Raw genomic sequence first — 23,748 nt, 5'->3', positions numbered from 1 at the left:
CCTCTTCTTGATTTACTGTCTGAAATGGGGACATCTTTATTTCTGCCAGATGATCTGTACAGAATGTTTGTTACTGAGAGTTCTATGCACAGAGGCAGTTATTGCATGCTTGGCAGTTTGAAACAGATGTCATTTCCCACAATGTAACAAGGTTCACAGACAGCAAACTGTCAGGACCGTGGTCATGACATCACGCTGTGGGAGAGGTTTCACCACAATATCAGCCATGCAGACCTCCCTCACTATCTATGCAAATATGGAGAGGAAAAAGCACTTGCACAAAATGCAGCAGGGGTGGATACTACCACACTGGGCTTACCTGCAGCATGCTCCAATGGTAGTCCACGATTTCAATCAGAAGAGAAGAAGGAGATGGGCACAGCTGCTAAAATACCCTTTATTGTGGCTGGGTTGACACAAAAAAACTTACAGCAGTGAGGGGAAGGACAAGTCTCACAGCTGTTTTGCAGGGACTAGCCCTGCTTCATCAGATCAGTCTCTGATGAAGCAGGGCTAGTCCCTGCGAAACAGCTGTCAGACTTGTCCTTCCCCTCACTGCTGTAAGCTTTTTTGTGTCAACCCAGCCACAATAAAGGGTATTTTAGCAGCTGTGCCCATCTCCTCTTCTGATTGACTCACTGACTATCTATTTGAGAAAAGGTAAAGATTTCTCTTGGGAAAGGAGTAACAGCTACTGATTGGGATGAGGTTAAATTCTGGGTTAAAAGTTCCTCTTTAAAGAGAACCCGAGGTGTGTTTAAAGAATGTTATCTGCATACAGAGGCTGGATCTGCCTATACAGCCCAGCCTCTGTTGCTATCCCAAACCCCACTAAGGTCCCCCTGCACTCTGTAATCCCTCATAAATCACAGCCGTGCTGTGAGGCTGTGTTTACATCTGTAGTGTCAGTCTCAGCTGCTCCCCCGCCTCCTGCATAGCTCTGGTCCCTGCCCCCGTCCCTTCCCTCCAATCAGCAGGGAGGGAAGGGATGCAGGCGGGGACTGGAGTTCTGCAGGAGGCGGGGAGAGCAGCAGACTGACACTATAGAGATAAACACAGCCAGCTCTGACAAGCTGTTTGTCAGCAGCGTGGCTGTGATTTATGAGGGATTGCAGAGTGCAGGGGGACCTTAGGGGGGTTTGGGATAGCAACAGAGGCTGGGCTGTATAGGCAGATCCAGCCTCTGTATGCAGATAATATTCTTCAAACCCACCTCGGGTTCTCTTTAAAGAAGACAAACTGTTGAAAATATTTCTTTTATCCAAAGTAATCAAATTCAAGCCATCAGATAGTGACAACTAAGCTCTGACAACACCTTCACTTTCCATATCTTACAGGGTCCAAAGAACATTATATACCATATATTCCGGCGTATAAGACGACTGGGCGTATAAGACGACCCCCCAACTTTTCCAGTTAAAATATAGAGTTTGGGATATACTTGCTGTATAAGACTACCCCTCTTCCAACACACACCAAATAAAATACAAAAAAACTCATATACTGTTGCTATGTATAAACAGATACTGGTGCTGTACTGTATGTGGTGCCCAGTATATAACAGTATACAAGCGACTGACTGGTTGGATTGGTCAACTCTCCCTCTCCCTGAGCTGATTGGTCAGCTCTCCTTGTCTCCCTGATTATCAGAGCGGTATGGAAGAATAGATCACGCTGTGCCCATAAAACACGGCTCTATCACCTTTCTGGCCCACCCTTGCATCCTATTTACCTCCTTCTCTGCCTCTCAGATCTCGCACGTGCGCCTGTCGGTAACAGGAGAGGGCGTATCACCCGGCATCAATAATACCCGGCGTATAAGACTGACTTTTCAGATGATTTTCAAGGGTTAAAAAGTAGTCTTATACGCAGGAATCTACTGTACTTATTATTTTGGTTAGCAAAAAATGAACTGAGAAGAAAACCATACAGGACTGTGCTGCATGCCTGGTTATCCTCTGCCTCTGTACCTGCAGTCAGCAGCATCAGTTTATCCCTCACATACAGGCCCAGACTGAGCCGGCGGGAGCCTGGGATTTTGCCCGGTAGGCCCTTTAATTGCAGGGCCCTGGGTGCCCCCGAGCACTGTAGGAGGGGTCACAGGCACAGCGCAGGAAGGAGGAGCAGCGGGGGGGGGGGGGGCCCTTCCATGCAGCCTGGCCCGAATCCCTTCTGTGACAGACCTCAAATCGCGGCGACAGCAAAGTGTCAGGCCGTGCACGCTATCCGCACTCAACATACTCTAAATGCGGAAGTGACGTCACTGACCTCTGACGTAATTTCCGCATTTGGAGTACAGTGAGCGCAGATAGTGTGCGCGGCCTGTGACTCTGCTGTCGCCGCGATCTGAGGTCTGTCACTAAGAAGAGATTCTGGGACAGGCGGCGGCGGGGACCGGTCGCTGTGAGATCTGAGGTCTGTAACTGCACCCTGTCCCTGCACTAGCACCCTGTCCCTGCACTGCACACTGCCCCAGCACCCTGTCCCTGCATTGCACCCTGCCCCAGCACCCTGGGGCTCTTATATAGTGCAAATGGTGGGGGGCGATTCCGTGCCCCGTGTGTGTGTGTGGGGGGGGGGGGGGGGGGGCGGCGTGCCCCAGACTGAAACTTTCCTGGTGGGCCTTTAGTGTCCCAGTCCGACCCTGCTCACTTAGTACCGTATAACTTGCTTTGAAAAACAGATACTCCAGTTTTTTGCCTGAAGCAGCCAGGTGCTTTTTATGGGAAAATGTATATATTTTTTAAATTAAGACACATTTTGTCTGATTTTCTAAAGTAAAGTACGTGATAATTAATAAACAGATAAGAATAACTCCGCAACGTATTCTCCTTTTAAACAGTAACACTCTTTTCCAGTTCCAGTTTTTCAAATGAGATGGCTGACAGTTGATGGATCCTATAGTTTTTATAGGATCTGTTCACACTTGTAAGAAAGCAACACTGTATCCGTTGTGGTCAGTGGAATTAAAAATTGGAACCTGCACAATAATTACCAAACAGTGGATGTGTTTCCCATAGTTGCCTATGGTAAAAATGCATTTGCTATGGACTCCAACTGGACCACAATGGACCACCGGAGACGACACTACACTGTCTGTTGGAGATCTGGCTGTAGTGTGGCCATCTTTACTTTTCCCTGTTTCAGACGTACATAAGACCTTCTTGAGTCTTATGTAAACACCATTAGTTAGTCTCATAAATGGTGCTGCCACTGTTGTGTGCAGTGGATACTATGAGCCATGTAAATGAGCCAAAGGCCAGGAATGAAAAGAGATGTTTCTAGCACTTACTCTTTCTGTGAATCCTCCTGCTTGATCTTCTCCTCCACAGCTTGTAGTGCTGCAGCCAGAGATGCACTGGTCTCCTCCAGCTTCTGCTGTGCTGCCTCGTTACTCCCTCCTTCTATGGAGGAGCTGGTGATGGACAGTCTAGGAGGCTTGATGGGAACCTGTTGAGGGTGACCTGGAGTCAAGGGCTTAGCAGGACTTGAGCAAAGGGACGGGGGAGTGCTGGAAGGTTTGATGTTGTTTGGTTGCTTGACAGGAGAGGGAGCCGGAGTTGAGCTTGCACTAGAGGACTGAATGATTGCATGAGGTTTAGGGGGCTTAGGAGCAGTGGGGGGAGGAGTAGGTTTAGGGGAAACGGGAGGAGGTGTCCCCATTACCTTCTTTGCTTCTGAAACACAAAGAAGAGAAGACATTAGAAGGATGTGTTGTCAACGTTTTAAAAGTGGTATAAACAAACAAACCATAAATAAATATAATAGTCACAATTTTCAGGACCTCTGGACCATAAACTAATTTAGCAACTACACAACACCTAACAAAAAGATGTAAACATTCTCACACCTGCAGATGAGAGAAATTATGGACCATATTTAGTAATATTCTGAAGAGATGTACATGATTGCGGATCACACAAATGTAATCACCCAACCACCCATTCACTAACCTTTCCTGCCGTACGGCATGACATAAACGAAGGTTTCTAACCTCCAAACAGCCAATTTGTAGCTAATGCAGGACTGATATTCAGGATAACAAATGTATTAACTAATGGTATCCTGCTCAAGAAGACCTAACCAAACCAAATTAGGCCTAATAGGATTAAAAACAGGACAATGCACCCCTGTGACGCAGCTTCTTTGTGTCACAATTATATCACAAGTAATAGCTTCATGAATGGACAGACTGAATTGCAAAGATACTTTATACCAGTTATTCTGTAGTACTTAGGGATGGTCAATGAGATGCAAATATTTCTGAGTTCATGCAGATGTATGTACATTTGTATGCAAATATATGCAGCTTGAAAATTGACCAATTAATTTGAACCTGGGTGGAACTTGATTGGTCCATTTTAAAGTTGCATATATTTGCATAAAAAATGTACATAATCGTGGATGAACTCGGAAATATTTGCATCTCATTGATCATCCCTAGTAGTACTGATCCAAGCCCTATCCCATAGAGCCATAGCAATCACTGCCATGCAGCCCTATCCCATAGAGCCATATCAGTCACTGCCATGCAGCCCTATCCCATAGAGCCATATCAGTCACTGCCATGCAGCCCTATCCCATAGAACCATATCAATCCCTGCCATGCAGCCCTATCCCATAGAGCCATATCAGTCACTGCCATGCAGCCCTATCCCATAGAGCCATATCAGTCACTGCCATGCAGCCCTATCCCATAGAGCCATATCAGTCACTGCCATGCAGCCCTATCCCACAGAACCATTATCAATCCCTGCCATGCAGCCCTATCCCATAGAGCCATATCAATCCCTGCCATGCAGCCCTATCCCACAGAACCATTATCAATCCCTGCCATGCAGCCCTATCCCACAGAACCATCATCAATCCCTGCCATGCAGCCCTATCCCATAGAACCATCATCAATCCCTGCCATGCAGCCCTATCCCATAGAGCCATATCAGTCACTGCCATGCAGCCCTATCCCATAGAGCCATATCAGTCACTGCCATGCAGCCCTATCCCACAGAACCATTATCAATCCCTGCCATGCAGCCCTATCCCATAGAACCATATCAATCCCTGCCATGCAGCCCTATCCCACAGAACCATTATCAATCCCTGCCATGCAGACCTATCCTATAGAGCCATATCAGTCACTGCCATGCAGCCCTATCCCACAGAACCATTATCAATCCCTGCCATGCAGTCCTATCCCACAGAACCATATCAATCACTGCCATGCAGCCCTTTCCCATAGAGCCATATCAGTCACTGCCATGCAGCCCTATCCCATAGAGCCATATCAGTCACTGCCATGCAGCCCTATCCCATAGAGCCATATCAATCCCTGCCATGCAGCCCTATCAATCCCTGCCATGCAGCCCTATCCCATAGAGCCATATCAGTCACTGGCATGCAGCCCTATCCCATAGAGCCATATCAATCCCTGCCATGCAGCCCTATCAATCCCTGCCATGCAGCCCTATCCCATAGAGCCATATCAGTCACTGGCATGCAGCCCTATCCCATAGAGCCATATCAATCCCTGCCATGCAGCCCTATCCCATAGAGCCATATCAATCCCTGCCATGCAGCCCTATCCCATAGAGCCATATCAATCCCTGCCATGCAGCCCTATCCCATAGAGCCATATCAATCCCTGCCATGCAGCCCTATCCCATAGAGCCATATCAATCCCTGCCATGCAGCCCTATCCCATAGAGCCATATCAATCCCTGCCATGCAGCCCTATCCCATAGAGACATATCAATCCCTGCCATGCAGCCCTATCCCATAGAGCCATATCAATCCCTGCCATGCAGCCCTATCAATCCCTGCCATGCAGCCCTATCCCATAGAGCCATATCAATCCCTGCCATGCAGCCCTATCCCATAGAGCCATATCAATCCCTGCCATGCAGCCCTATCCCATAGAGCCATATCAATCCCTGCCATGCAGCCCTATCCCACAGAACCATTATCAATCACTGCCATGCAGCCCTATCCCATAGAGCCATATCAATCCCTGCCATGCAGCCCTATCCCATAGAGCCATATCAATCCCTGCCATGCACTAATGAGGACCGAAAGTCTGTAGCAAGTTGTGATTATTGGATAGTGCTTAATCCAATATGCCTACAAGAGATGTGCATATGGACAGCTACATCTTTTGAAGTTGTGAAGCTGTAGACCCGCTACACTCCACAGGAAAGAGCAGTGCTGGACCAGGAATAGCCAGTCCCGATGACAAGTAGATAGTGAAGAGACATTGAGATAATTGTGTGGACCCGCTTTACCATCTATCTTTTGATGTTAAAGTACCAGTTTTGGACATACCTTCTTCTAATGTGCAGGAACACCTGCTGCTTGCCGAGCAGGGTAATATACCCTGTCCGCTAGTAACCAGCCAATGGAGGGGACATTGGCAACTTTAGTCCCACAGAGATCCACCTGCTCATCTTGGAATCCTGGTCAGCATGGGCAGTCAGCATCCTGCCCATATTTCCCATTATCTTTTGGATTCGGCCATCAATGTCATTGGTTAATTCCAGTATTACGCGTTATGCCTAGTATACACCATACAATTTTTTGTTAGATTTTTCTGTTATGCTGGGAATACACGGTTCGTTCGAAATTATCAATCGAGCCACTGATGGCTCGATTGATAATTTCCGACCTGTCCGATACCCCGCCGGATCGATTCCGCGCTCGATACCGGCGGGGAGAACAAAAGAAGGAACGCACCGAAGATTAGGAAATGCCCACGGGGACGAGCGGGAATCAATCTGCACGCCCGCGGGGACGCGCCGGTATCGAGCCGCTGGCACGATTCCGGCGCATAAACGCACCGTGTATTCCCAGCATTAGATTTTCTGTTAGATTATTTTCTGTAGAGAATGGTCATTATCTCTGGTGCATTGTCTTCTGTTTATCTTCTGCTGAGTAGAACAATGCCTAATTGCTGGGCAGATAGATCGTAAGAGATACATTTCCAACATGTTGAACTTATGCTGGGTATACACGGCATTTTTCTTATCAAACGAGCCGCTGATGGCTCGATTGATAATTTCCGACGTGTCCGATCATGCGGCGGATCGATTACGCACTCGATCCCGGCGGGCGGACAATGGAAGAGAAACGAAGAGAAGATAAGAAATGCCAGCGCTGCGTAATATGTTGGCGCTTTATAAATACAATAAATAATAATAAAAATGCCAGCGGGGACAAGTGGAGACGCGCCGGTATCGAGCCGGCGCATAAACGCACCGTGTATTCCCAGCATTAGATTTTCTGTTATTAGATTATTTTTTGTGGAGAATGGTCATTATCTCTGGTGCATTGTCTTCTGGTTATCTCCTGCTGAGCAGAACGATGCCTAATTGCTAGGCAGATAGATGGTAAGATAGATAATTTCCAACATGGCAGGTAAATGTAATGCTGGATACACACAGTGCGTTTCCACACTCGATGCGCCCGCCGATTCGCGTTGACTCGATTATTACCGACATGTCCGATTCTCGTTTCGATGGATCGTTAGGTCTATTTACATGTAAAGTATGCCAAATTGACCTAACAATCATCGAAATACGCTCGGAAATAATCGAGTCGACGCGAATCGACGGGCGCTTTGAGTGCGTAAACGCACCGTGTGTATCCACATTATGCTGGGCATACACGGTTCGTTTCTGCCGTTCTATCGTTTTTGCCGCTCGATTCTGCAGTCGGTTCTCTTATCTTCCGCTTGTTTTTCTTACACTTTTCCATTCACTTCCATCAGGAATCGAGCAGCAAAACGATCGAACGGGAGATCGTACGTGTCGGAAATTACCTATCTAACCATCTATCTGCCTCAAAAAAACGAACCGTGTATTCCCAGCATAGCAGAAAATCTAATGCTGGGAATACACGATGACATTTTTCAGTCGATTTACTGTCCGATCTTGTTTCCGATCGTTATTCCGATCGATTTTCTTATAAATTTCCATTCACTTCTATGGGAAATCAATCAGAAAATCGATCGAAAATAAGAATGGATATGTCAGAAATTATCTATCGAACCATCTATCTGCTGAAAAAACGTATGGTGTATTCCCAGCATAACAGAAAATTGTATGATGTGTACCTAGCATAAGAGTTCCATCTATTGAATCACTTATCAAAAGCAGACAAAAGATATGTCTGCTGACTTTATAGCTATCCTGGTGGGAAATATAACAGATGTAATCAGACCAGTTGCTGCCAATAGACAGGCAGGCACTTTCTTTCTATCTGTAGACACAAGTCTGCCTCATAGAATGTCTCTTTCCGTGAGAGTGTGAGCCAGCACCCAGCCGGAGTAATCCAATTATTATTCGTCATGGCCTATCAGGCTGAGAGGATTACTATCAATTCAGTTTCTGCTCATAATTCTAATATTCACCACTCTGCATGTAATCTTCTCTGTGTAGCAAGAGACATGGGGAGGCTGTGACAGTGAGGATTATGAAGCCAGTATAAAGGATGGAAAAGGCAAATACAGCCACAGAGGGCCAAGACTGGGTGTATCATATGACTAGGCAAGATGACCACTCCAAACGTTGAATCCGCGCAAACCTGACGGCAAACACTGCTGGGAAGAAAACTTGCTGCCTCCTGCACGACAGAGGAGAGTCACATGACCAGCAGAGCAGCCACTGGAAACAGGAGGGGGCAGGGCATTTACCTCAGAAAACCACAAAGGTTGAAGTGAAACTTCAACGTAGCATTCCACACCTCTTTATTGACCACACCATTATTCAAGAAGCTTTTCACTCAAAAATGTCATCCATGAATAATATTAATTTTCCCTTCCCTTCCTGTCCAGCTAGTGGTAAAGCTTCCATATTAAATAGGATTGTTCATCTTGTAAAATATTCAGTTGTTTATACTGCTATTTGTAGACTGAACAGCTTTTGTTTTGTGCCTTGCACACGCCCAGAAACTCTCTGAAACTCTTATCTACTAGTTTCTGAGATAGAAGAACCATCTGTTCACAGTGGAAAGCTCTATGCTAGAGCTCAGGCTCAGCCAGCATGGCACAGCTCAGTGACTGATACAACCGCATGGGAAAATGAAAGTGAAACCATTCACCCTTTCAGAACCTTCTTAGATTAAAAACTAGAGTTTGCACACTGAACTTACAGTGGTGTGGCTGGTGATATTAGAGCTGAGGGGAGAATATAACTAGTTCTGCTTTTACGTACTTTGAGTTATTACACATTACTCCGTTACAGAAAGCTGGACACCGACTATGCTTTAAAAGAAATCTATATGACTAAATTAATGCTGTACAAGAAAAACATTTTAGATATTAAAATCAAGAGAGTAACTTTGAAACAGGAATGAACTTGGTTCCCCCAGAGTTCCCTGGTCTATATGGGGGTTTACATGGTCATGTTCTGCCAGAATTCCCTTTGTTGCTGTATGTGGGGGTTTACTAGCCAACCTTCTTAATAACAGAAAACATCTCCTACTCCCTCTGGTCACTAGAGATCACTGTTGGGAGATGGAATACATATTTATAATTCTGAACAACAGAGTTCCCAATTCAATAAGGTGACACCCCCCCCCCCCCCCACACACACACACACACACACACACACACTTGAGGCTGGGAAAAGCAGGTACTTGCCAGAAATCAGGTTTCATATTGATTCACTGGCAAGAAGAGAGAGGGAAAGTGATTTTGTTCATTTGCTTTTTCTCTATATAGCTTGGATACATCATTCCTACTATACTCCAGCGAACACAACACAATCTCTAGTCTTGTAATTAATTTAATGTTAGACTTTAGCAATGCAAACCTACAAGTATGTATATGAAATATAGCAAAGGATGTAATAGTATGAAAGCTGTAAAACCAATGACAAAGACTATGTGGGCCCACAAATCACAGCACCCCCAGCTAATTTCTGGAAAGCAAGGCATGCTGGAACTTGTGGCCCCAATATGATAATCAAAGGGCTGTAGGTACTTCCAGCTGGCACACAGCCATACAATTGCTATTCCAGGCTTTATCTTACCTCCTCCAGGGCCAGGCACTGCAGCCTTCCTTGTAGGTGTGGATACGGATGACGAGGGCCCCTTTCCCACAGGGTGTATGATGGTGGGCTTTGGTGAAACAGGAGGTTTGATGCGTTCCAGAGTCTGGTGTGCTATGTGTTCTGTGCTGTCCTGTCGCCCTGTTCCTGTCACACTCATCTCTGAAACAGGGCGGCGCTTCACAGTGCCCATCCCATTTTGATACACAGCCAGAGGCTCCACCCCAGCACCCCCATCCTTGTCCCGAGGCTTTGGCCTCCGTTTGACTGTGTCTGATTCTGTCAATAAGAACTTCACATCTCCATGCTGGCCCTGCCTGGCTCTCACTCGACGTTTCAGAGTAACACTGGACTCAACTGAAGCCAAGTCTGTATGTTTGCCAGATTCTTGAGAGTCTCCCTGCTCTGCCCTCGATGGCCTTGGACGATGTTTAATAGTCTGCTTCCGTTCTTCTGCAAATGGTATGACTTCAGAAGGGCTGCAGGGGGAATCAGGAGGCTTTGCTGCCTCTTGCCTTTCTCTTCGAGCAGCAGAAACTAATCCTGTCACTGGTCCACTGATTGTTCGCCGACGGTTAACTACCTCTCCATCCAGACCAATGGCTTCACGGTGTTTGACACCAGCCACAATGCTTGGGATTCTGTGAAGTTCAGGACTACCTGGATGAGGTAGGAGGTGAGCACAGAAACCATCAGATCCTCTAGGCCTCTGACCAGAGAGTGCTCTTGGTCCACCACCAATGGAAGATAACTCCAACATAGCAGCTATACTTTTTACACTGCCAGCACTTCCAGTGTCCACTATACCCCCAAAGTCGCTGGCTCTCCTTTGTTCCCGATAACCCTCACATCCAGCATCCTCTGCAGACAATCCATCACCAAGGTTTGTACCAGAAATAGCAGAGCTGGAACGTTTTGGTGGAGGTGGTGGAGGACCTTTTTTCCTGGGCCGGACAGCAAAAGACTGACTGCGGTTAACATTCTTGTCATTTCCAGACTGTGATCTTACAGAATGGCTCCTACCAACTCGCCTCTGCCCTGTTCCATATACACCCCCATCAATAACCAACAGCTCCTCTCGTTCTCCATCAGAAGCTGCATAACGGTTTAGGCTATGTGCCCGTTTTTTGGGTCGGCCATGATCACCCCTTTCTCCTTCTTCTTCATCATCTTCTCCCTCACTACCTGCTGGTGGAAGGCATAACACTGGAACTGATACAGGTAGCACAGGCACTGCCTGAGGCAAGTGAACAGGAGATCCTTCAGTTTCCACAGGTTGTGGAAGAACATATGCAAAACCTCGATGTGTGGGAGACTGAGGCATTGAGCGTGGAGACATAGGTCGATCAGAAGGCGGGAGAAGCTGGGGAGTTGGTTTGACTTTGGCAGTAGCTTGAGGAGTTTGTGGTGAAGAAGGCGTCCCTTTTGTTGGTGTCTGTGGAGGGGTGTAGCTCTGACCACCAGAAGGCGGGAATGACTGGCGGGGTTTTCCTGGCACAGGTGGCACACTGGCCTTCTTCACAGAGTGTCCCTGCCTCAGTGGCCGGGACTCTCTACCCACTTCTTCTCTTTTCACATCGTCTGTCAGATATTCCTGGCTCTTAGACATAGGAGAGCTGGGCGCCTTGGTTCCATCTCCCAAGAGTTCCTGGGAGCTGCTAATATGCCTAGCTCGTCCACTCAGGCTGCTTTCATGGTGGAGCCTTGCCCCTGAGTGTCCTCTGTAAGATCCTTCTCTATGGTGAACCACATGGTTAGCCTGCTTATCAGAACCGTCTGGAGCCTCACTAGTTATGGCTGCTTGCAGCTCGTCGCTCAGTTCACTGTCCTGGAAAGTTTTCATTTTAGGGGACTGGCACTCCATGCTGTCTGGAGGAGGTGACTCCAAAGGCATTGCATCCAGGCTTTTCTGAGGGGGCCTCCTTCTCATGCTTCCAGAGTCAAACTTTCCATACTCTGACCTCTGGATCTCAGCCAGCTTCTTCACTGCCAGCATCAACTTCTTTTGGTGACCTTAAATTTAGGAGAATAGAGAGACTAGTATTAGGACACAACAAAGTGTCACACAAAATATTCAGACTAAGAAAAGACTAACCACAGGACATGACCAACTCTGTCTTAGTTTCTCACCTTCTTAATGCTCATCTTTTTGAGACAATTATTAAAAAGAAAAAAACAACTAAATAAAAAATACTGCAATGAGGATATATCGAGGATGTCAGCATTATCCAATATCCACATCACTCAAAATGAAAATGCAACATCGTTCTTAAAGGAAACCTGAGACGATCAGTAAACCAAAAATGTATACATACCTGGGGCTTCCTCTAGCCCCCTTCAGGCTGATCAGTCCCACGCCATCCTCCCGAGCCACCTGGATGTTCAGCTAGCTTACCTGAGGATCAAAACAGCCTAGGAAGACGGCGAGGTACAGATCAGCCTGAAGGGGGCTGGAGGAAGCCACAGGTATATACAGTATATATATTTTTTTCCTTTCGTCTCAGGTACACTTCAATATCTGACTGCCATACTAATAACTGCTACCAAACTTTTATTTATAAGTTTACTTAGAGAATAATGCCAGGATAAGTCACAGACATTGTTGAACACCAAAACATAGATATACAGACTTAGAGGATTTAAAGGATATACCCGACTGGATTTAAGTTATAAAATTAAACAACCCACAAAAAACAAGAAACACAGTTTACATCTCCATAAATACATCAATGCTTAGGAAATCCAGAGGATGGGGGATCCAACACCAGCAGGGAAGGGATTGGCTATACAAGACTATATGTATACATAAAGACCAATCATATGCTACACCTTAATTCGAGGGGATCTCATCCAGGTATGCCATATTTTATTACATTTGGATAGAGGGCCTCTTTTCTCCTAAATTGTTTTCCTGAGGGGGAGTACCTGGTTAATGGACCTGATCCACTCAGTACATGTAGGGATTGTAGCTAGAATCCAGTACTTAATGATAAGTTTACAGGCAAGATGCAATACCTCTATGGTAAACTGCTGAGTGTATTTCCCAATAAGGAAAAGAAAAATATAGAGGAGACATGCTTTAGAGTCCCAGGTGACTGGGCAGCCCATATAATCATTAAGGAACTTGCTTACTTGCATCCAGTATGCATTAACCTCTGTACAGGCCCACATCATGTGGCAAAAGGTGTACCAAACTTTTCTTACAACTGTTTTTAATACAGCCACTGCCTCAGGAAGTAGTTATGGCAAACCCTATATCTGCATTTAAAGAGGGCTTGGATGCTTTTCTTGCATTGATGGGCATCCACAGCTATCATTATTAGGCAATTCCCGGAATAGTTGATCCAGAGATTTATCTGACTGCCATCAGGAGTCGGGAAGGAATTTTTCCCTTTTAACGCTAATTGGCACAGGCCTTGTAAGGTTTTTCACCTTCCCCTGGATCAACTGGAATATGTGCAGGTTCAGGATGGTGGTTTTTTTTTTCCATTTTTGTTTTTGGTTGGACTTGATGGACAGATGGACAGATGTCTTTTTTCAACCAAACTAATTATATAACTTTAGTACACAGCATTTCTACTGGGTTTAAGTTGGGACTTAGGAATAGGCAAATTTTCTATTTCTTTTCTTTTCTATTCACTCTAGCTTAGTAACTCGCAGTGGTTGCGTTTGGACAGAGGAGTAAAGTTATTTTATACAAAAGACATATCAGTGCTGTGTGTATTGTCCATGCAAATATATAAGCATATGAATGTAAAAGGGTCAACCAGAAAGCAACAGCCATTTGCTTTTATCTGCCACCTAAGGTATTCATTCTGCGCATAGTGGTTAGGTTAACCTCTTCTCTCTGCTCCACTTGTCACATAACTGCAGAACGCTAGTTACTGTTTACTCAGCAGCATGAACCCATTCTTAATCTCTCAAAATCACAGGTAAGGATTACGATGATACTACAACAATGGGATTGAAAACCTTGTAAAAAGATATGAAAAATGCATAAAAAAAGGGGGTGATTATGTGGAGAAATAATCGGAAAATTAGGTGATCCAATTCACTTTTTCTCCTAGGTGATATTATCAGATCTTATAAATAAAATGCCTTATAAGCCACCAGTGACCACGGAAATACTCAGAATAATTTTGCAGAGTACTGAAAAAGTTATTTTAAACAGAAGATTTAAAAGTATCTCCTAGACCTAGGAGAAAACTCAGGAGAAAAAGTAAATTGGATCAGGCCCTGTGTGTGTAAAAAAAATAAAAATGTTTCCTTAAAGTGAATGGGAAACGCATTTAAAAAAAAATGAAGCAAATACTTACCTAAGGAGAGGGAAGGCTCTGGGTTGTATAGAGCCTTCCGTCTCCTCTCTTGGTGCTTTCTATCCTGTGCTGGCTCCCCCCGTTTCAATCCCCCGCCGAAAGGGTATTTGGAAGTCTTCGGGAGCCGTGTCCTCCCGAAGAGGTGCGGCTCCATACTGCACAGGCGTGAGCGTGCAAGAGAGCGTGCTTGCGCAGGCGCAGTACAGGGCCGCCCTTCTTCAGGAGCACTCGGGCTCCATGAAAACTTCTGAAGCCTCCTTCGGCCGGGTAAGCAATAAGTGACTAAATTAGTCAAATACTGCTACCGGGCGAGCCAGCACTGGAACGAGGGGACCAGGAAAGGAGAGGGAAGGCTCTATAGGACCCGGAGCCTTCCCTCTCCTTGAGTAAGTATCATTCTCATTTTTTTTAAATGCGGTTCACATTCACTTTAAATGATTAAATGAAAATGTCTGTTTGTTTCCAGATGACCCTTGTATGTAAGCATATCATTGGCCCTAGGATAGAGATCTGAAGGATAATGTTTTACCAAACAGTTCCTTTAAATGATATCATGCTGGGTGCAGAAATAACTCCCTGTATTTTTTTTAGATAAATGCTGCCATTTAGATGGTTTGATCATGTGGCCTTTATCCCAGTCACTGCAACTATACATACACTACTATACATACGTACATACATCACTACTACACAAACATCCATCTACTTCTATACATTCATACATACATACATATAGTTCTATACATACACCACTACTATACATTCATAACGTACTATACATACATCAAGGCTGTACATACCATACAATAACATTTCTATAGCGCTTTTCTCCCATAGGACTCAAATGTACATAAAATACATACATACAATACTGTACATACAGGATGAGGCTTATCTACAGCAGCAGAGGCCATCACACCATGTGGCCATCCTTACCCAGCTTGATGATTCCGATCTCCTGCAGGTCTTCCCAGGTGATGTCGGTGATGAAGTCGATATTCTCATAGCCATTCTCTACCAGCACTTTGTAGTACTGGCTCAGTCCAATCATTGTCAGCCACAGGGAGAGGTTGGCCTGAGGAGGAGGAAGTAAAGGGATGATTTCATACTCTTCCTGTGAACAAGTCCCAGACGTTCATCACTAGGCCCCGCCTTTCTCTATAACCCCTCAGATCACCAGGATTGGATCAATTCCACTTTGTGTAGATTTTATCAATAATTAACAGAGATGGTCAAGGAGATGCTAATCATTTTGAGTTGATGCAAATGCTGTTAATTTTACGCTAATGTATGCAGCTTGGCATTGGACTGATCAAATGTTGAGGCTGATGGTTTTCACTGATCCTATTCCAAGTTGCACACATTTGCATAAAATTAATATAATATTCACATCAACTCAAAGTGATTAGCACCTCATTGACCAACCTTACATTATACGTTAACAGAAATATAGAATATTATTGGGTTGTCTTAAATAATTTGCAAAAAAAACCCTCCAAAAACAGGGCTTTCTAAAGAATCGCCGCACATACCCGCCGCTTACCTCTGCCCACATGCCCCTCGCTTTGACGGCAGAGCTCTGTGAGCCGGTCAGGAGCCACTTTCATGGACTCCTGACCCTGTCATCAATGTGAGCCAATGTGATTGTCTCACAGTGATCACGTGGTCAGGAGCCAATGAAAGCGACTTCTGACTGGCACACAGAGCTCTTCCATCATAGCAACGTAGCAACGGCAGAGCAAGGGGCTTGTGGTGAGAAATCGTCAGGAACGGCGAAAGTGGCAGATCCGCATGGCCCAGTAGTGGAAATCTACACCCTGTCAGGAATAAGCAGCCACAAACAGGGTGTAGATTTCCATTACCACGTTCCAGAAGTGATTCAAATGAGATTCATGGTGTCCCAGCATTATAATCCTCAGAAGTGATTGCACTTGGCTGTTCCTCTGCTTAGCACGCTGGTATAATACAATCTCTGATACTCAGGCATCAGTATAATACTCACAGGCTTGTAGTCAGGCAGCCATTCTCCGATGTTCAGACTGCTGATTTCTGAGACTATCTTCTTCCGGTGTCCGGGCTTAGTGACTCCAATGGCTGTGAGATCCTGGTGATAAGAGGTGACATTTTATAGGATAAACTCTCACTTTATTTCAATGCTATTGATAGGCTTGTTTATTAATACAAAGAGCATCAGGAGCAGCTGAACACAGCAATCAATCAGGTTCTAGATACTGACTCGCTGCTTTGGATTCCACTATTCCTTCAGCTTTCAGTGGACCTGTGGTGATAAATCAACCTCACTGACTTTTCCTGTAAAACTAAAGGTTAGCTCCACCCCTTCCTCTTCCTGTACATCCCTATTGGTCTTTTAATATAATTAGTGATTTTAAGGAGCATTAAGGAAACCCAAGTACCAAATGCACTTTACATTCACTTTTAATTCACTCATTTATAAGCCCGAAACTACTGATCATTAGAACAAGCAGTGTCCGCAGAAGGAAATACACATTTTCCTCATATGCGCAGTGTCTATTAGGCATTTATGAAAGTTTTGCTTTCCTGAATTATCCCTCCATATTTTGCTGTGCTGCCTGTTCCATTCTACCATTCCTCAGTTCTTCCTGGAACAAAACTGCTGTTATTAGCAGTCTGAGGTAGGGATGGCTAATCAGATGCAAATAATTCTGAGTCGATGCGACACTATACCAAAATGTTTTATGTAAATATATGGAGCTTGATAATGGCCCATTGGAATGAAGCTGATGTAGGATTCGAGTGGTCCATTTTCAAGCTGAATAAATTCAATACAACATTTGCATAATTTTAGCTTCAGTTTAGATTAGCATCTTACTGACTATCCTTAAGGTGCCCATACATCTAGCGATTTTGCTCTACGATCAACCATTCGATTCAATCATTTTATCTAATAGAGAGAGAATCAAGAGGGAACTGAGTGTGTTCCCTTATGCCCAATCGATGAAAAGTGGCTGATATGTCAAATCGATCAGCTTAGTCGATCAAGCAGGATGCAAGATATCGGCCCATCGCACAGGAAACGGCTACTGTTTACGTATGATTCGCTCAACTCTTCATCGATTTTTGCATGCAGACACAACATCAGTCGGATCAATCAGTGAAAGTGAATCGCATAGGATATTGCTTGTAGTGTGTGGGCCACTAGTTGATTGACTTTTTAATCAACCATACTGAATTTGATTCCCCAAGAAAGTCGATCACTTTGTCGATTGAATCAGAATCGCTAGATGTATGGCTACCTTTAGTTTAAAGAGGAACTCCAGTGAAAATAATGTAGTAAAAAAAGTGCTTAATTTTTTACCATAATTATGGATAAATGATTTAGTCAGTGTTTGCTCATTGTAAAATCTTTCCTCTCCCAGATTCACATTCTGACATTTATTACATGGTGACATTTTTACTGTGGGCAGGTTATGTAGTTGCTCCTAGCTGTTTTGGCTGTTAGAGACAGCTGTAAACAGCTAATTCCTGTCTGTGAACATTGTTACATTGTGGCAGTTTGCCCAGAGTACCGCGGTACTCAGAGCTTCTTGTGGGAGGGGTTTCAGCACAAAATCAGTCATACAGCGCCCCCTGATGGTCTGTTTGTGAAAATCATTATATTTCTCATGTAAAAGGGGGTATCAGCTACTGATTGGAATAAAGTTCAATTCTAGGTTGGAGTTTCTCTTTAAGGTAGTGAAGGGAGAAGAGCAGAATTTGCCAGTGCAGAGCCCAAAAGGACAAGGGACCAATCAGGTGAGGCGTGGAGAGCGGGGTCATGTGCTGCAGACAGGGAGGCCTTTTCTCTCCCATATTCGCTTCTTATTCTCCCTCACCCATGTGACATAAAGGTATTATAACTATTTCCAAAATGGAATTCAGGGCAGGAAGTAAGATTAATGAGCAAAGAATAATTACATGCCAATACATGTCTTTGTTCGGCAGCTTTATACTCACCTCGGGGGTCATGCGGCTGATGGTGGGGATGTCATATCCCGCGTTGATAAAATTTGGTGCGTAAACCTGTAGCTGGAACTTGCACAACCACTGGAACACGGCTTCTGAGCTCTGCAGGAGAGAGGAGTACAGCAATTAGCATCCACACTGCTCTGTTACCGCCAGGCCTGCAGTACACCGGCTCCAGCAGCACAGGAGCAAATGCTTGTGTATGTAGCAAACCTAATGAAGTTTCAATGGATTGGGCATTACACAGGAATGACGTTTATAACTCATACTTTGTCAATAAAGTTTTCTACAAAACAAATATGGCAGCCTGCTTGTCCTGAAAAATGGGAAAACACACAGAGGGCAGTGATTTTCAAAGTGATTAAAAATGTTTATTTGGGAATACTCTGTGTAGCCAGCTACGGGTTACCTGAGTCAGGAGTTAACTACACAATAATTTTAAAGCTTCAAGTACAATAGTGTGGTCTTTAAATAGAATATAGTGGAGTTATGCGTGTGAAAACCTACTCATCTGTGTAACAATGCAGGAGGTTTTACTGGTAATTAAGACCTTCAGACTCTATTTAAGCTAACTCCATAATGCATGGGGTCTTTCAATGCTGATTTTAAGCTAGGGGGAAACAGAAATCAAAGATTTATTTTAATAACTGATATTAGTAGATGAATATGAGTGGGGTCAGGTTGGTTCTCCCCCCCCCCCTGCTATTACAGTGGTTGCCCTTGAGGTAACCCCTATTTGTGAGTATCATTTTATCTTAGGGTACTTAATACCACTTGCATAGTACACTGTGCTGGGCTCTTGGCCTTCAATTTTTTGTTTCTGTCAAACTTGTAATAGAAGTTCATTGGTTTGTCTCATCTATGGGAGTAAGCCAATTGTCACACGGCTTTCTAATTTTTATTATTATTATTATTTATTGTTTTTTAAATGATATTGTTAATTGTTATGTGGGTTAGACCTTTCCTCAGTACCTCCAATTTCAGCCAGAGATGCAATATTTGTACTTCCAGATGGATATACAGTAAGGCTGACTGAGAAGAAGCTACAAAATATTTCTGCCTGCTGCATCTCTATGAATTGCTACACCCAGAAACCATCAGCTGAAGGAAGGCACCAGACAGCAGCCCAATGTAGCGCCCTCCACACTGAAAGGACAACTATCACAAACATTTTTTTTTTACAGTACATACATATAAATAAACATGTCTCAGAGTAAAATGCACTAGAAATTACATTTTTCCTATATTGCTGTCACTTACGGTAGGTAGTGAAAATCTGACAGATCTGTCATGTTTTGGACTAGTTCATCTCCTCATGGGGAATACTCAGTTACATCTTTTTTTTTACAAAAGCACTGACTGAACTGCAGTTGCTCAGTCCAACCGCCAGAATAGTGTGCAAACAAGTAAGAAGGCTGGCTGGCATCTCTGTATAGATCCTTCTCAGGCCTCTTGCACATTGCAAATAACAAATCCAATTTGCGACTTACGATTCCAATTTTCCCTGGATGCCATCAACACAAGAAGAAAAACACAGAAAAAACGCAGCATGCAGTACCAATTAAAAACCGGAATCGGTTAAAAATCGGAATCGCATGTAAAATTGGGTCAAAATCGCAAATCGGATTCACATGTAGCGTGCAAGAGGCCTTACGCAGCTTGCACAGTGCTTTTGTAAAGAATAAGGACTGTTCATACTGCATCGGCTGTGGTGCAGAATAATTCTGCATGTCAACTCGCTGCCTGTACAATTCCATGGGTCTGTTTACCGTACTGCTTTGTAACTGACTACGTTATCTAACTCGCTGCATGCAGGCTTTGTATTAAAGTGTATGCCAGGTGTCCACTGCAGTTCACACACATTTTAACACGTGCATAACGCAACTGATCACTGTGAATGCAGCCTTGAAGGAAATATCAAGCAAATTAATAAAAAAAAAATATTTACTGACCTGGGGCTTCCTTCAGCCCCTGGGAGCTTGTGTGTCCCTCGATGCAGCTACGCTCCCAGTGGGTCGCCCAGTCGGCGGTACTGCGCCTGCATGAGCGCGGGCGCATTTTGTACAGACGCAGAAGTACTGCGTCTGTGCAGACTGCTCCTGGCGACGGGAGCATGAACTAAAAAAAAAAATCTGTTTTTTAGTAATTTGCCTGATATTTCCTTTAACCCATTCACGTTCTGTCGTTTTCACTTGAGCAATGTTCACCTCCCATTAATTAGCCTATAACTTTATCACTACTTATCACAATTAACTGATCTATATCTTGTTTTTTCCGCCACCAATTAGGCTTTCTTTGGGGGGGTACATTTTGCTAAGAGCCACTTTACTGTAAATGCATTTTAACAGGAAGAATAAGAAAAAAACTGAAAAAAATCATTATTTCTCAGTTTTCAGCCATTATAGTTTTAAAATAATACATGCCTCCATAATTAAAACTCACGTATTGTATTTGCCCATATGTCCCGGTTATTACACCGTTAAAATTATGTCCCTATCACAATGTATGGCGACAATATTTTATTTGGAAATAAAGGTGCATTTTTTCCGTTTTGCATCTATCACTATTTACAAGTTTAAAATAAAAAAAAAAAAAATAGAAATATTTCATCCTAACATTGATATTTAAAAAGTTTAGACCCTTAGGTAAATAGTTATGTTTTTTTTTTTATTGTAATGGTTTTTGTTTTTTTCTATTAAACATTTTATTTGGGTATTTTTGGGAGGGTGGGATGTAAACAGTAGATTTAGAATGTAAATGTGTGTTTAGTTTTATTTTTTTTACTTTTAGTTGTAGTTTTACTTTTTGGCCACAAGATGGCGGCCATGAGTTTGTTTACATTACGTCACTGTAAGTGTAACATACGCTTAGAGAGACACATGGGGGACGCAACAGCCAGAAAAAGCGAAGCTTCCAAGAGAAGCTGTCACTTTTTCTGCGGGGGAGAGGAATCAGCGATCGGGCACCATGGCCCGATTCACTGATTTCTGGGCTAACGATCAGCGGCCGGGAGCACGCGTGCATGCGGGCGATCGGCCGCGGGAGCGCACATGGTTCCTGGACGTAGTTTCTACGTCCAGGAACCAAAATAGGTTAAGGTAATACTGTGAATGCCCCATGAGAAGGTGGACTAGTCCAAAACCAGATATGTCCGCTTTTACTACCTACTGTAAGTGACAGCGACATAGGAGAAAATATATTTCTAGTGCCCTTTACTGTGGGAGAAAGCTATATTTTATATGTATGTATTTTACATTTTTAATTTTTTTGTGATAGTGGTCCTTAAAATGTACCTCTAGTGCTAACAGGACAGCCCCTCTCAAATGAATTATTTTTACAAGTTAACAATGGGACTAAGGAACCGTTGATTTTTGAGTATGCGTCTGGCGCTTTTTTGTAAATTCCTTGCTGGGACTCTGTAGTGATGGTTACGTTTAGGAGAACTCATGGAGAAGCATGTGATTTGATCAGCTGATAGATTTGCAAAGCTCTGATTTGCCGTGATCACATCCTGCTTTTGCACATGATCATGACTAGCAAATCAGAGACTTACTGGTAGATATCTATCACCTGACCAAACTGATCACATGCTGCTCCATGAGTTCTCCTAGACAGGACTATCACTACATACAGTGGGCTTGATTCACTAAGACAATTAGTATACCTTAGCAGAGTCAACATGCCTTATCAGAGTTAACACACCTTATCAGAGTTAACATGCCTTATCAGAGTTAACATAGCAAGCGCTACGAAAGTATGCCTGCTAATTGCCAATGACGAGAGCTCCACTCGTCCGGCCCTCAGCCCTGCGGGTCCAATCACTTTAAAGGACATTATCCCGGCACTTTGATTGGCCTAATAAGCTGCCTGTCAAGTTTTCTGTCAAGTGACAGGCAGCCTATTGGGCCAATCAAAGTTCGGGGATAATGTTCTTTAAAGTGATTGGACCAGCAGGGGCCCAGGGCAGGACAAGTGGAGCTCTCGTCATTGCCAATTAGCAGGCATAAGTTTGCAGCGCCCGTTATGCTACCCTAATAAGGCATGTTAACGCTGATAAGGCATGCTATTTGTCTTAGTGAATCAATCCCAGTATGTCAGGAACACCCTGAATACATCATATTTTTCCATGTAAGTTATTTTGTTTCTAAAAAGTGAGCAGAAGCAACGGAAAGCCAGAAATGCTTCCTGAGATCATTGTTCATCTATGTAACAAGAAGAATGGAGAGGCAGTGGCGTAGCTAAGGAGCTGTGGGCCCCGATGCAAGTTTTACATTGGGCCCCCCCAAGCACTCTATACATAACAATTGATACGGCGCACCAAAACCTGCCAATGGCAACTACAGTGTCAGAGGTAAAAGAAGGGGATGGGGAGCAGCTTGTTAATGATTACCACTATTCCAAGTATCTATAGAAGTGATTATTACCAGCACAGGACCAATAGAGAGCTAATACTGCAGTTGAGGGAGGGCCCTTCGGGGCCCCTCTGGCCCAAGGGCCCCGATGCGGTCGCTACCTCTGCAACCCCTATTGCTATGCCCCTGTGGAGAGGGGCAGGCGGGATCCATCACCTGCTATACAGCCAGAATAAACACAGATGCATTTCAGGTAGGAGGCAGCCATCTTCACTTACATAAAGCAGCTTACACTCAGAACTGGGAGATCAATGCATTGATTGGGATAAGAATAACCTTCTTCAAGGTGAACCTGTTATATGGATACTCCCTTAGCTCAACCTGAGCATACACTGCACTGTGCTGTTTGGCAGATAGGGGGCAGCAAGCATACACAAGTAAGGCTGCTCACACATATGAATGCTGATCAGCCAAAACAATTAAACCACCTGTCTCATTTTGTATAGTTCTCACTTCCCCAGTACAGCTCTGACCCATGGAGGCAAGAACTCCAGAAGACCAACCACCACTGACTTCCTAATACACATGGAACTTAATTCAGGTTTCTACCTGCAATGTCAACCCCAGACTTAGCACAGTGGAGAACTGGCATTGGTTTATATTTACCTACTCTGGCATGCAGCGTAGGTAGAAAAAAAATCTGACAGATTTGACAGGTTTTGGAATAGTCCATCTCCGAAGGACCGATTCCAGACCTTGGGGGACCAGCGGAAGCAATGGACTGAGTCTGGAGTAGAAACATCCAGAGCCACCGTGTACAGGCGTGTGCAGGAAATGGGCTACAGGTGCCGCATTCCCCAGGTCAAGCCACTTTTGAACCAGAAACAGCGGCAGAAGCGCCTGACCTGGGCTACAGAGAAGCAGCACTGGACTGTTGCTCAGTGGTCCAAAGTACTTTTTTCGGATGAAAGCAACTTTTGCATGTCATTCGGAAATCAAGTTGCCAAGAGTCTGGAGTAAGACTGGGGAGAGGGAAATGCCAAAATACCTGAAATC

General features: G+C 44.3%; 1 protein-coding gene across 5 annotated transcripts in view; it reads right to left on the bottom strand.

The window, feature by feature from the left end:
- The window catches only part of CASKIN1 (CASK interacting protein 1), a 361,626-nt gene that overhangs the window by 6,202 nt on the left and 331,676 nt on the right, over positions 1-23,748 (bottom strand). For all 5 annotated transcript variants that reach the window (XM_068244315.1, XM_068244317.1, XM_068244316.1 and 2 more), the window contains 5 exons: positions 18,332-18,442; positions 16,359-16,460; positions 15,293-15,431; positions 10,023-12,053; positions 3,293-3,677 (listed from right to left, as the gene is read on the bottom strand). In XM_068244315.1, coding sequence (XP_068100416.1) covers positions 3,293-3,677; positions 10,023-12,053; positions 15,293-15,431; positions 16,359-16,460; positions 18,332-18,442 — 2,768 coding nt within the window. The remainder of the gene's footprint in view (positions 1-3,292; positions 3,678-10,022; positions 12,054-15,292; positions 15,432-16,358; positions 16,461-18,331; positions 18,443-23,748) is intronic.

Source organism: Hyperolius riggenbachi, chromosome 7 (assembly GCF_040937935.1).
Source record: "Hyperolius riggenbachi isolate aHypRig1 chromosome 7, aHypRig1.pri, whole genome shotgun sequence".
NCBI classification, from domain to species: Eukaryota; Metazoa; Chordata; class Amphibia; order Anura; family Hyperoliidae; genus Hyperolius; species Hyperolius riggenbachi.
The sequence above is the reverse complement of the archived record's forward strand: the minus strand, read 5'-3'. Positions and strand labels throughout refer to the sequence as shown.